The sequence below is a fragment of the Ranitomeya variabilis genome, chromosome 4 (assembly GCF_051348905.1).
Source record: "Ranitomeya variabilis isolate aRanVar5 chromosome 4, aRanVar5.hap1, whole genome shotgun sequence".
NCBI lineage: Eukaryota > Metazoa > Chordata > Amphibia > Anura > Dendrobatidae > Ranitomeya > Ranitomeya variabilis.
The window spans coordinates 338,324,620-338,338,297 of record NC_135235.1 but is presented as its reverse complement, the minus strand read 5'-3'; the positions used below and the strand labels follow the sequence as shown (position 1 = coordinate 338,338,297).

The following is a 13,678-nucleotide window of genomic DNA, read 5'->3' as shown; positions in this document are numbered from 1 at the left end:
CTCGGGAATGCAGCATGTATCATTTCTCACAGGCCAGTGAAAGAAGCTAGCTGGTCCATGAGGATGCATAAAATTTATTAATGCATCATGCTCGTCGACTGAAATTTCAGAAATATTTCCAATCCACCAGTTCCTATTGTAAATGCAGGCAATGTAGTGCCCTGGCTGGAGGTTTTCAATTGGCACAAAAGGCATTTCTGATCTGACAAATCTATCTACATGGGCAATGAAAGATGATGGGTCATTTGACACACTTGAAATGCGAATCTTTTTGTCATCAAGTTTCACAAACTGGTGATTTTCTCTTGTTCCAGCAATTGTATGTCCATCTTTGAACCTTTCCTCTTGAACTACCCGTAATTCGTCAATTTTTTCTTTTGGAACAAAAAAAAACTTGATTCCATGCAGTTGCTCATTGCAAAAGTTGAATAAATCCACCGGGGTCAGTATTTGGTTTTCAGTTGGGCGTTGAAGACTGGCACGAGCTGCCAACCTCTTTGCTGTCCCTCCAATCCCATCACAGGGCGACTTTCCATGACTGGTACCAAAAAAATTCCATTCAGCGCTGATATTGAAATCAGCATTGTGGTGGCACAAGTTGAGAACATTTTTGAAATTTTTGTACTGGGCTGCAGATCCATCACTGAAGTAGTGGATATGACGAATCCCATAGATGAGAGTCTTGAGATACTCCACAATTACTGTTAAGAAAGTGTGGACTGCAACTGTGTCATGTCGTGAGCAATCACTGATTATGCACAGGCTGATGTTCTGTGCAGCTTCACCATTTAACTCCTTGAAGTAAATTACAATTGGGTGTACTGTAGCTTGACTATTTTCCCAGTGGAAACCTTGAATGGCATCTTGAACAATAAATGAGTAATTTCCAGCAAAGTCCATAAGGATCACAAGCTCTCCAGGTCTCAGATTTTCCTTCAACGATTTCAGATAGCAACTTTGATGCTTGGCGTCGGCGATGTAGTGATGGCTACAAAGTTTAAAAATTTTCAAAACCAATTCTTCAATGAAATCTTCTATAGTCAGTTGTTTGGTATCAAGCGTGTCTCGATCAGTGTGAATCCATTGTGTGAACTCAATAATATCTTCAGGGTCACTGTTGACAAATACATTGACTAGAAATTCTTTTAAAACTTCAGGACCCGGGCATTTATCACAACGGCCAAGCATACAGTCCTTGGATTCAATTCCACAGACCATTTTGCATATGAGCTCTTTGTAGTCATCATTGATTGGGCATGCTGCAAGCATTAGTTTGACATTTTGGTGAATGGTACACACACAAACGGAATGTGTTCCAGCAGATCCAACGGTTACGCACCACTTTGGCCGAAGCTCACAAAATTTGGAAAATCCAATTTCAGGGCCATTCCGATCCCGATCGGCAACAAACATTTCCCTCATATTGCTCAGTAATAGTCGCTTTTGCATCTGCTTTTTTTCTCCTGCTATTCGCACTGATACATAGTCTTTTTTACCAGGGCACATTCGACTGAATTCATCATCCTCAAAAAATGCCTGCACCTTTTTCTTCACTTCCTCAGAAACTTTCTTGCCACACTTGATTCTAGGTAAGGGTAAGATCCCATGTTCACATTTAAGCTTTCGAGTTTGTTTGACCATTCGTTCAGAGACACCAAATTCGTCTGATATAGCCTTAATGGACCAACTTTTAGGTGCCAATGTCAAGATTTGGACCTTTTTGGACAGCAATGGGCTGACAATACAGCTTCTCTTAACCGATTATGTTGCAAATTCAGCAACAATTCCAGACCACTTAGACTGAACATTATGGCTTGGGAACCAACAAAAGATACCCAATATTAGGCTTGGGATCCTAGGCAAAGACACCCACCCTCAGGCTTCGGAACCTGCGATAAAGAGACCGCCCGAGGCTCGCCTTGCACGGCTATCGGTCATGGCTCCTTGGCGATGGGGCTGCCAATTCTCGAAAGACAGCATTATTACAATTCTTAATAGGATTATAATACCAATTCTTAGGGAATTGGTTGTGGTATAAACACCGTGGACCAACGCAAGGGTTTGAATAGTGCAGTTACCATTCATTGCATATTAATAAATAACACCATGTTCAGTGGCATTTTTCATTACTTAAACTGAGAGACTCCAAAAAAAAAACAAACAATGATCCTTGTAGAGAAAAATGTGCTTTTTCTAATGATATCAGAATTAATATATTTTAGGGGTACCCTTTTTGAGAAATTTGACCTAAAAATAGGTAAAATTGGCTCCTTTATTTGCCGGCTAGGCTCCTCCCTCTTCTTTAAAGGAGAAGAATCTGATTGGTTTTAGGAGGTGCCTGTCACAAGTTACAGACTCCTCTACAACCAATGAGCGCTTCTTGTTAGTGCAAAGGAAACTCTCATATCATCCACGTTTTCACTATATGACTAGCTGCTCAGTACTGAGCAGAGGAGCAGGATGAGAAATGTAGAGACTCTAGAGAGACTTATTTTCCTCAATAAATTGCGCTCCCTTACATTTAATATTTATAGTTGAATGACGGCCTACTTTTACCTGGTCTTTGTCATGGACCTGGTACTAATCCAGCAAAATAAATGTTACTGATTTGTAGAATGGCGGTACAGAGGTGAATAAGAAATTCTCACTAGCTTTGTTCATCACTAGTGCTGGGTGTGGACCCCCATCAATCACAAGCCCTGGACAACCCCTTAAATAACAGGAGAGTTTCCATTTTACCTAAATCAGCAAACTTCTCCAATGACCGTTTCATCTGCCACATTATTTCCTCTTTGTGTGTCCTTATATTCTCCATGAACATGTCCACGCCTAAAGTAAGAAAACAGATTATCGACACATTGCTAAACGTCTGATTATACTAATGTGGGATTGAGGAAACATCCAGCAGATGACTCCCCTGTGTGGAAACCACTATACAATTATATTTTACAATTCGGTTTGGGACATTGAACGTGTATACTTTTACTCATCAATGACAGAAGAGGGTCCCTCTGCATGAACAGCATATGAGTCCGTTGCCGTCCAAAAGCTCATTTGGAGATGGATGTGGCCCCCATTACCTCCTGGGCCCCAGTGTGGCTACACTGGCTGAACCAGTGAGATATCTGCCTCTCCATTAAAGAGGTGTCCTACCTGGGATGTTTCTGGCATATCAGCAGGCTTCACTGCTGGGACCTGTGTTTAAGGAGAATGGGCTCGACAGGGAATAGAGAGGGGCCAAGCATGCCTAGTTCTCCTTGTGTATTTCTTTGGGAGCTCCAACGATTACTGATTACTTGAGCACAGAATGTTTCTCAAGAAGGGAGACTTGTGTCAAACAAAGGGAATCTGTCAGCAGGTTTTTGCTATTTAATCTGAGAGAAGCATAATATCCTGATTACAGGGAAGTGTCACTTACTATGTGAACATGTAATCCCTTAAAAAAACCTTTTAACACCTTAACCCCGGAGCTATTTTTGGTTTTGCGTTTTCATTTTTCTCTCCCCTCCTTCCCAGAGCCATAACTTTTTTATTTTGCCATCAATATGGCCATGTGAGGGCTTATTTTTTGCAATACAAGTTTTACTTTTGAACAACATCATTGGTTTTACCATGTCATGTTCTAGAAAATGTGAAAAAAATTCCAAGTGTGGTGAAATTGCAAAAAAAGTGCAATCCCACACTGGTTTTTTTTTGGCTTTTTTGCTAGGTTCAGTAAATGCTAAAACTGACCTGCCATTGTGATTCTCCATTTCATTACGAGTTCATGGACACCAAACATAGGTTCTTTTTATCTAAGTGGTGAACAAAAATTCCAAAATTTGCTTTAAAAAAAAAAAAAATGCGCAATTTTCCATTAGCATCTCCATTTTTCGTGATCTTGGGTTGGGTGAGAGCTTATTTTTTGCATGCCGAGCTGACGTGTTTAATGATACCATTTTGGTGCAGATACGATCTTTTGATCGCCGTTATTGCATTTTAATAATAATCATCATCATCTTTATATATATATAGCGCTAACATATCCCGCAGCTCTTTACAGTTTGCACACATTACCATCACTGTCCCCATTGGGACTCAATCTAAATTCCCTATCAGTATGTCTTTGGAATGTGAAACCGGAGTACCCGGAGGAAACCCACGCAAACACGGGGAGAACATACAGACTCCTTGCAGATGTTGTCCTTGGTGGGATTTGAACCCAGGACTCCAGCGCTGCAAGGCTGCAGTGCTATCCACTGAGTCACCGTGCTGCCCAAATTTTAATTTTTTGACTTTTTTTCTCGCTACGCTGTTTAGCTATCAGGTTAATCCTTTTTTTTATTGATAGATCGGGTGATTCTGAACGCGGCGATACCAAATATGTGTATGTTTGATTTTTTTATTTTTAGTTTCAATTTGGCGAAAGGGGGGTCATTTGAACTTTTATATTTCTTTATTTTTTTCATATTTTTAAAAACATTTTTATGGTTTTGTAACCTATTCCAGCTTTGTGCAGGTCTATGATCTTGTCCCTGACATCCTTATAAAGCTCTTTGGTCTTGCCCATGATGTAAAGGTTAGTGTCTAAGGCTATGTGCCCACGTTGCAGATTCGTGTGCGGATTTTTCGCACCATTTTTAAAAATCCGTAGGTAAAATGCACTACCAACGGATTTACCAACCGATTTAGTGCGGAGTTCACCTGCGGTTTTACACCTGCGGATTCCTATTGAGGAGCAGGTGTAAAACGCTGCGGAATCCACACAAAAACCTACCCTTACGATGAATAGCTAATACAGTTGTGGCCAAAAGTATTGACACCCCTGCAATTCTGTCAGATAATACTCAGTTTCTTCCTGAAAATTATTGCAAACACAAATTCTTTGGTATTATTATCTTCATTTCATTTGTCTTAAATGAAAAAAACACAAAAGAGAATGAAGCAAAAAGCAAAACATTGATCATTTCACACAAAACTCCAAAAATGGGCCAGACAAAAGTATTGGCACCCTCAGCCTAATACTTGGTTGCACAACCTTTAGCCAAAATAACTGCGACCAACCGCTTCCAGTAACCATTAATGAATTTCTTACAATGCTCTGCTGGAATTTTAGAACTTTCTTCTTTGGCAAACTGCTCCAGGTCCCTGATATTTGAATGGTGCCTTCTCCAAACTGCCATTTTTAGATCTCTCCACAGGTGTTCTATGGGTTTCAGGTCTGGACTCATTGCTGGCCACCTTAGAAGTCTCCAGTGCTTTCTCTCAAACCATTTTCTAGTGCTTTTTGAAGTGTGTTTTGGGTCATTGTCCTGCTGGAAGACCCATGACCTCTGAGGGAGACCCAGCTTTCTCACACTGGGCCCTACATTATGCTGCAAAATTTGTTGGTAGTCTTCAGATTTCATAATGTCATGCACACGGTCAAGCAGTCCAGTGCCAGAGGCAGCAAAGCAACCCCAAAACATCAGGGAACCTCCGCCATGTTTGACTGTAGGGACCGTGTTCTTTTCTTTGAATGCCTCTTTTTTTCTCCTGTCAACTCTATGTTGATGCCTTTGCCCAAAAAGCTCTACTTTTGTCTCATATGACCAGAGAACATGCTTCCAAAACGTTTTAGGCTTTTTCAGGTAAGTTATGGCAAACTCCAGCCTGGCTTTTTTATGTCTTGGGGTAAGAAGTGGGGTCTTCCTGGGTCTCCTACCATACAGTCCCTTTTCATTCAGAAGCCGACGGATAGTACGGGTTGACACTGTTGTACCCTCGGACTGGAGGGCAGCTTGAACTTGTTTGGATGTTAGTCGAGGTTCTTTATCCAACATCCGCACAATCTTGCATTGAAATCTCTTGTCAATTTTTCTTTTCCGTCCACATCTAGGGAGGTTAGCCACAGTGCCATGAGCTTTAAACTTCTTGATGACACTGCGCACGGTAGACACAGGAACATTCAGGTCTTTGGAGATGGACTTGTAGCATTGAGATTGCTCATACTTCCTCACAATTTGGTTTCTCAAGTCCTCAGACAGTTCTTTGGTCTTCCTTCTTTTCTCCATGCTCAATGTGGTACACACAAGGACACAGGACAGAGGTTGAGTCAACTTTAATCCATGTCAACTGGCTGCAAGTGTGATTTAGTTATTACAAACACCTGTTAGGTGCCACAGGTAAGTTACAGGTGCTGTTAATTACACAAATTAGAGAAGCATCACATGATTTTTCGAACAGTGCCAATACTTTTGGCCACCCCCTTTTTTATGTTTGGTGTGGAATTATATCCAATTTGGCTTTAGGACAATTCTTTTTTGTGTTTTTTCATTTAAGACAAATTAAATGAAGACAATAATAACAAAAAATTTGTGTTTGCAATCATTTTCAGGAAGAAACTGAGTATTATCTGACAGAATTGGAGGGGTGTCAATACTTTTGGCCACAACTGTACACACACATATATATATATATATATATATATATATATATATATATATATATATATATATATATATATATATATATATATATATATATATATATGAACTGGAGCAGTGGGCAGCAACTAACAGAATGGTTTTTAACAAGGAAAATGCAAAGTCCTACATCTGGGCAATAAAAATGAAAAAAGCATAGAAGTATACAGTCTAGATCACGCAAAGTCATTATTGCCCTCTACTCCTCTTTGGTCAGACCTCATCTGGAATACTGTGTCCAGTTTTGGGCACCACATTTTTAAAAAGACATCAACAAACTGGAGCAAGTTCAGAGAAGAGCGACCAGAATGGTTTCTGGTCTGCAAACCATGTCCTATGAGGAACGGTTGCAGGATTTGGGAATGTTTAGCTTGCAGAAAAGAAGACTGAGAGGAGACTTAATAGCTATCTACAAATATCTCAAGGGCTGTCACATTGTAGAAGGATCATCTTTATTCTCATTTGCACAAGGAAAGACTAGAAGCAATGGGATGAAACTGAATGGGAGGAGACACAGATTAGATATTAGAAAAAACTTTTTGACAGGGTGATCAATGAGTGGAACAGGCTGCCACGAGAGGTGGTGAGTTCTCCTTCAATGGAAGTCTTCAAACAGAGGATGGACAGACATCTGTCTGGGATGATTTAGTGAATCCTGCTTTGACCAGAGGGTTGGACCAGATGACCCAGGAGGTCCCTTCCAACTCTATCGTTCTATGATTCTATGAATTGACATGCTGCGGAACGCAGAGTTTCTGCTTGGTATTTTTCGCATCATGGGCACAGCGGATTTAGTTTTCCATAGGTTTACATGGTACTGTAAACGTGATGGAAAACTGCTGCGAATCTGCAGCGGCCAATCCACTGTGTGTCCACAGGCAAATCCGCACCTTGTGCACATAGCCTGACTCGTTGAGTCTGTGGACAGGAGCCTTTTATAAAGGTGATTATGTAAGATATCTGTCTTTAACCCCTTAACGCCTGCCGATACGCCTTTTAACGGCGGCCGCTAAGGGTACTTAAACCGCAGCGCCGTTAATTAACGGCGCTGTGGAAAAAGTGAATAGTGCCCCCCAGAGTTGGATTTTCTCTGGGGTCTCAGTTGCCGGCGGTAGCCGAGACCCCAGAAAACATGATTCACATTTTTTTTTACCAACCCCCGAGTTGCGATCGCCGGTAATTAACAGTTTACTGGTGATCGCAAAAAAAAAAAAAAAAGAACGCGATCTCCCTTTTAATTTCTCTGTCCTCCGATGTGATCGTACATCAGAGGACCGTGAAATGATGTCCCCGATAGCCCCCGATACTCACCTGTCTCCCACGTGCTCCTCGTGGCTCCCGATGGGCGCCGCCATCTTCTTCTGGCAAAAAAATGGCGGGCGCATGCGTAGTGCGCCCGCCGGCCGGTACCCGGAGGATCTTTGGGGTCTCGGCTGCCGGGGGTAGCCGAGACCCCAAAGAACATGATCGGGGTCGGTTCTTACCGACCCCTGTTTTGTGATCGCCGGTAATTAGCTGTTTACCGGAGGTCACACAAAAAAAAAGCGATCGGTAATTCTGTCCTCTGATGTGATCGCACATCAGAGGACAGAGAAATAGGGGGATTTGGGGACCCTGCTATACTTACCGGTGTCCCTGGGTCCCCCTGCGTCCCCTCCTGCCCGCCGGCTTCTTCCTATGGAAAGAAAATGCTGCCATCTGCCGGCCGGCAGGAGAGAGGAGTTGGGGCTAAAATTAGGGCTAGGGTTAGGGTTAGGGCTAGGGTTAGGCTTCTTTCACACTTGCGTCGGTACGGGGCCGTTGCAATGCGTCGGCCCGACGTACCGACGCACGTTGTGAAAATTGTGCACAACGTAGGCAGCGGATGCAGTTTTTCAATGCATCCGCTGCCCAGTCTATGTCCTGGGGAGGAGGGGGCAGTTACAGCCACGAATGAGCAGAAATGGCGGACGCGACGTACAGAAAAAAGGTTACATTGAACGTTTTTTTTGTGACGACGGTCCGCCAAAACACAACGGATCCAGTGCACGACGGACGCGACGTGTGGCCATCCGTCGGCAATACAAGTCTATGGGCAAAAAAGGCATCCTGCGGGCACATTTGCAGGATCCGTTTTTTGTCCAAAACGACGGATTGCGACGGATGCCACATGACGCAAGTGTGAAAGTAGCCTTAGGGCTAGGGTTAGGGTTGGGGCTAAAGTTAGGGCTAGGGTTAGGGTTAAATTTAGGGTTAGGGTTGGGGCTAAATTTAGGGTTAGGGCTAAAGTTAGGGTTAGGGCTAGGGTTGGGGCTAAAATTAGGGTTAGGGCTAGGGTTAGGGTTGGGGCTAAAGTTAGGGTTAGGGCTAGGGATGGGGCTAAAGTTAGGGTTAGGGCTAGGGTTGGGGCTAAAGTTAGGGTTAGAGTTGGGATTAGGGTTTGGATTAGGGTTGATATTAGGGTTAGGGTTGGCATTAGGGTTACGTTTGGGATTAGGGTTAAGGTTAGGGTTGGGATTAGGGTTAGGTTTAAGGATAGGGTTGAGATTAGGATTAGGGGTGTGTTGGATTTAGGGTTTTGATTAGGGTTATGGTTAGGGTTGAGATTAGGGTTGTTTTGGGGTTAGGGTTGTGATTATCGTTAGGGTTGTGATTAGGATTATGATGGATCGGGTTGGGATTAGGGTTAGGGGTGTGTTGGGGTTAGGGGTTGGGGTTAGGGTTGGAGTTAGAATTGGGGGGTTTCCACTGTTTAGGTACATCAGGGGGTCTCCAAAAACGACAGCCAATTTTGCGCTCAAAAAGTCAAATGGTGCTCCCTCCCTTCTGAGCTCTGCCGTGCGCCCAAACAGTGGTTTACCCCCACATATGGGGGCATCAGCGTACTCGGGATAAATTGGACAACAACTTTTGGGGTCCGATTTCTCTTGTTACCCTTGTGAAAATAAAAACTTGGGGGCTAAAAAATCTTTTTTGTGGAAAAAAAAAATTATTTTTTATTTTTACGACTCTGCATTATAAACGTCTGTGAAGCACTTGGGCATTCAAAGTTCTCACCACATATCTAGATAAGTTCCCTGGGGGTCTAGTTTGCAAAATGGGGTCACTTCTGGGGTGTTTCTACTGTTTAGGTACATCAGGGGCTCTGCAAATGCAACATAACGCCCGCAGACCATTCTATCAAAGTCTGCATTCCAAAATGGTGCTCTTTCCCTTTCGAGCTCTGCCGTGCGCCCAAACAGTGGTTTACTCCCACATATGGGGTACCAGAATACTCAGGACAAATTGGACAACAACTTTTGGGGTCCGATTTCTCTTGTTACCCTTGTGAAAATAAAAACTTGGGGGCTAAAAAATATTTTTTGTGGAAAAAAAAAATATTTTTTATTTTCACGACTCTGCAATATAAACTTCTGTGAAGCACTTGGGCATTCAAAGTTCTCACCACATATCTAGATAAGTTCCTTGGGGGTTCTAGTTTCCAAAATGGGGTCACTTGTGGGGGGTTTCTACTGTTTAGGCACATCAGGGGCTCTCCAAACGCGACATGGCATCCGATCTCAATTCCAGCCAATTCTACATTGAAAAAGTAAAACGGCACTCCTTCTCTTCCAAGCTCTGTGGTGCGCCCAAACAGTGGCTTACCCCCACATATGGGGTATCGCCGTACTCAGGAGTAATTGGACAACAACTTTTGTGGTCTAATTTCTCCTGTTACCCTTGTGAAAATAAAAATTTTGGGGCCAAAAAATAATTTTTGTAGAAAAAATGCGATTTTTTATTTTCACGGCTCTACGTTATAAACTTCTGTGAAACACCTGGGGGTTTTAAGTGCTCACCACACATCTAGATGAGTTCCTTAAGGGGTCTAGTTTCCAAAATGGTGTCACTTGTGGGGGGTTTACACTGTTTAGGCACATCAGGGGCTCTCCAAACGCGACATGGCGTCCGATCTCAATTCCAGCCAATTCTACATTGAAAAAGTAAAACGGCACTCCTTCTCTTCCAAGCTCTGCGGTTCACCCAAACAGTGGTTTACCCCCACATATGGGGTATCGACGTACTCAGGATAAATTGCCCAACAACTTTTGTGGTCTAATTTCTCCTGTTACCCTTGTGAAAATAAGAATTTGTGGGCGAAAAGATCATTTTTGTGTAAACAAATGCGATTTTTTATTTTCACGGCTCTATATTATAAACTTCTGCGAAGCACTTGGGAGTTCAAAGTGCTCACCACACATCTAGATAAGTTCCTTAAGGGGTCTAGTTTCCAAAATGGTGTTGCTTGTGGGGGGTTTCCACTGTTTAGGCACATCAAGGGCTCTCTAAACGTGACATGGCATCCAATCTCAATTCCAGCCAATTCTGCATTGAAAAAGTCAAACGGCGCTCCTTCACTTCCAAGCTCTGCGGTGCGCCCAAACAGTGGTTTACCCCCACATATGGGGTATCGGCGTATTCAGGAGAAATTGCACAACAAAATTTATGGTTAAATTTCTGTTTTTACACTTGTGAAAATAAAAAAAATGGTTCTGAAGTAAAATGTTTGCAAAAAAAAGTTAAATGTTAATTTTTTCCTTCCACATTGTTTCAGTTCCTGTGAAGCATGTAAAGGGTTAATTAACTTCTTGAATGTGGTTTTGAGCACCTTGAGGGGTGCAGTTTTTAGAATGGTGTCACACTTGGTTATTTTCTATCATATAGACCCCTCAAATGTGATGTGGTCCCTAAAAAATGAGAAATGTGGTGTTGTAAAAATGAGAAATTGCTGGTCAACTTTTAACCCTTATAACTCCCTAACAAAAAAAATTTTTGTTTCCAAAATTGTGCTGATGTAAAGTAGGCATGTGGGAAATGTTATTTGTTAACTATTTTTCGTGACATATCTCTGTGATTAAAGGGAATAAAAATACAAATTTTGAAAATTGCAAAATTTTAAAAATTTTCACCATATTTCCGTCTTTTTCATAAATAATCGCAAGTAATATCGAAGAAATGTTACCACTAACATGAAGTACAATATGTCACGAAAAAACAATCTCAGAATCAGCAGGATCCGTTAAAGCGTTCCAGAGTTATAACCTCAAAGTGACAGTGGTCAGAATTGTAAAAATTGGCTCGGTCATTAAGTACAAATTTGCTCTGTCACTAAGGGGTTAATACAGGTAGCAAGTTGATTAGAAGCGTCTAACTGGTCTGTAGGAGCCAGAACTCTTAATGGTTGGTAGGGGATCAAATACTTATTTCCCACTGCAAAATGCAAATAAATGTATATAATTTATGCAATGTGATTTTCTGGATTTTATTTTTCATATTCTATCAATGTAAAAATTAACCTACCCTTAAAACTATAGACTGTTCATGTCTGTCAGTGGGCAAACTTACAAAATCAGCAAGGGATCAAATTATTATTTCCTTCACTGTAAATGAGTTTGCACCATACTGTATGTGTGTTTATGAATATTGTCTATGGTGGACTTAGTTACCACTCCTGACCTCATTATCACTCGATAGGCCAGGAAAAGTAATATTGGCAAGAGAAAGATCACTCCTTTTTGCCTTTAGGAGTTGCCATAGGGACGGAAGAATAATTCATATCTATGCGGATTATTATTACTGTATCTACATAACCCACAGGGGATTGAACGTTTATCTCGGCTATGTTTGATAGCTGCTACCGTGCCAGCGGCGAGATCTTGGAGGAGGAAAGTTTTATTTCTTCTCGAGCAACATGACACCGCCGGCGCATGCAGAGTAGCAGCTATAGGTAGGGCCGGCCCGAACGTATAGGCAAACTAGGCGGCCGCCTAGGGCGCCGACCCTAAGGGGGCGCCAGAGAAAAAAATAGAAAAAATTATAAAAAAATCTTTTCAAAAGGCAAAAGGTGTTTGGAGCAGAGCTGAATGTGTATGAGGTGTATGGAGCGGAGTCGTGTGTGTATGAGGTGTATGGAGCGGAGCTAAATGTGTACGAGGTGTACGGAGCGGAGCCACGTGTGTACAAGGTGTATGGAGCGGAGCGCGTGTGTACGGAGCGCAGCCACGTGTGTAGGAGTAGCTATGTGTGGCCATTATACGGTACGAAGTATCATGTGTGGCCAATATACAGTATGGAGCATCATGTGCGGTCATTATACAGTATGGTGCATCATGTGTGGCCATTATACAGTATGGAGCATCATGTGTGGCCATTATACAGTATGGAGCACTGTGTGGCCATTATACAGTATGGAGCATCATGTGTGGCCATTATACAGTATGGAGCACTGTGTGGCCATTTTTTTTGTTTATAATTATTCTTTATGAAACAGTGTGATCAGCAGTGCTAAATGGGTGTGGTTGGGACATGGATATGGGTGTGACTAGTTATGAATGGGTGTGGTCAGAGGCGTGGCCTAAAATTTGGCGCGGCGCGCTTCGCATGCCGCAAACTTTGTCCCTCGTTCCCATCTTCAAAAGTTGGGAGGTATGTTAAAAGTAGTAGGAGCGCAACAAAATAATTTTGCCTAGGGCACCGTAATCTCTCAGGCCGGCCCTGGCTATAGGATCACCTATATACACTGATAGCTGCTACTGCACAAATTGATTTTTTTCTCGATCTGAATAACATCAACCACATGTATTATTGGGACATGACACATACGATTATGCTGCAGTGCAGGTGCCACAGCCAGCACCTGCCTGCTAAAGGTTTTTTTTTTTTAGTTTGCACAGATAGTCATTTTGAGGGATCAGTGACCTGTCAGCAGCCTGCATTATGAATACCTAAAGGCAAGGAATACAAAACAGGCAAAATAACTGCAACCATATAATCATGTTAACCAAACACAATTATCAAAATATCGTTAACGGAAACCTGTTAATTTAGATAGTACGGAAAACACCTATGCTAAATAAGCAAAAACCACTAAGAAATGGTGCACAAAATCCAAATAGTAAACGTACATTTTATTAAATATAGAACATAAATGACAAGGAAAATGGACAATGGTGGGTAAAACAACCTACAACCTACATGGAGCACATGGAGACCACATAAACCTCCTCATGCATATCGTTTAGACAGTAATTATGAAGAATAAATCAACGGCATATTCACTCTGCATGATTAGTATATGTATGCTGTCAGTATCTACCAAAAAATACAGGTGCAACAGTGCCTCCATAGATATACATGCACAAAGTGTGAACAAGACACCACCCATATAGGGAACATATCGGCGATATGACAGAGGAAGTATGTCGGCTCCAGCCCAC

At 42.1% G+C, this 13,678-nt stretch overlaps 1 protein-coding gene across 1 annotated transcript in view; it reads right to left on the bottom strand.

Annotated features, from left to right (window-relative positions):
* IZUMO3 (IZUMO family member 3) overlaps nucleotides 1-13,678 on the bottom strand; it is a 106,974-nt gene that overhangs the window by 29,398 nt on the left and 63,898 nt on the right. The window contains exon 3 of the mRNA XM_077250631.1: nucleotides 2,740-2,829. Coding sequence (XP_077106746.1) covers nucleotides 2,740-2,829 — 90 coding nt within the window. The remainder of the gene's footprint in view (nucleotides 1-2,739; nucleotides 2,830-13,678) is intronic.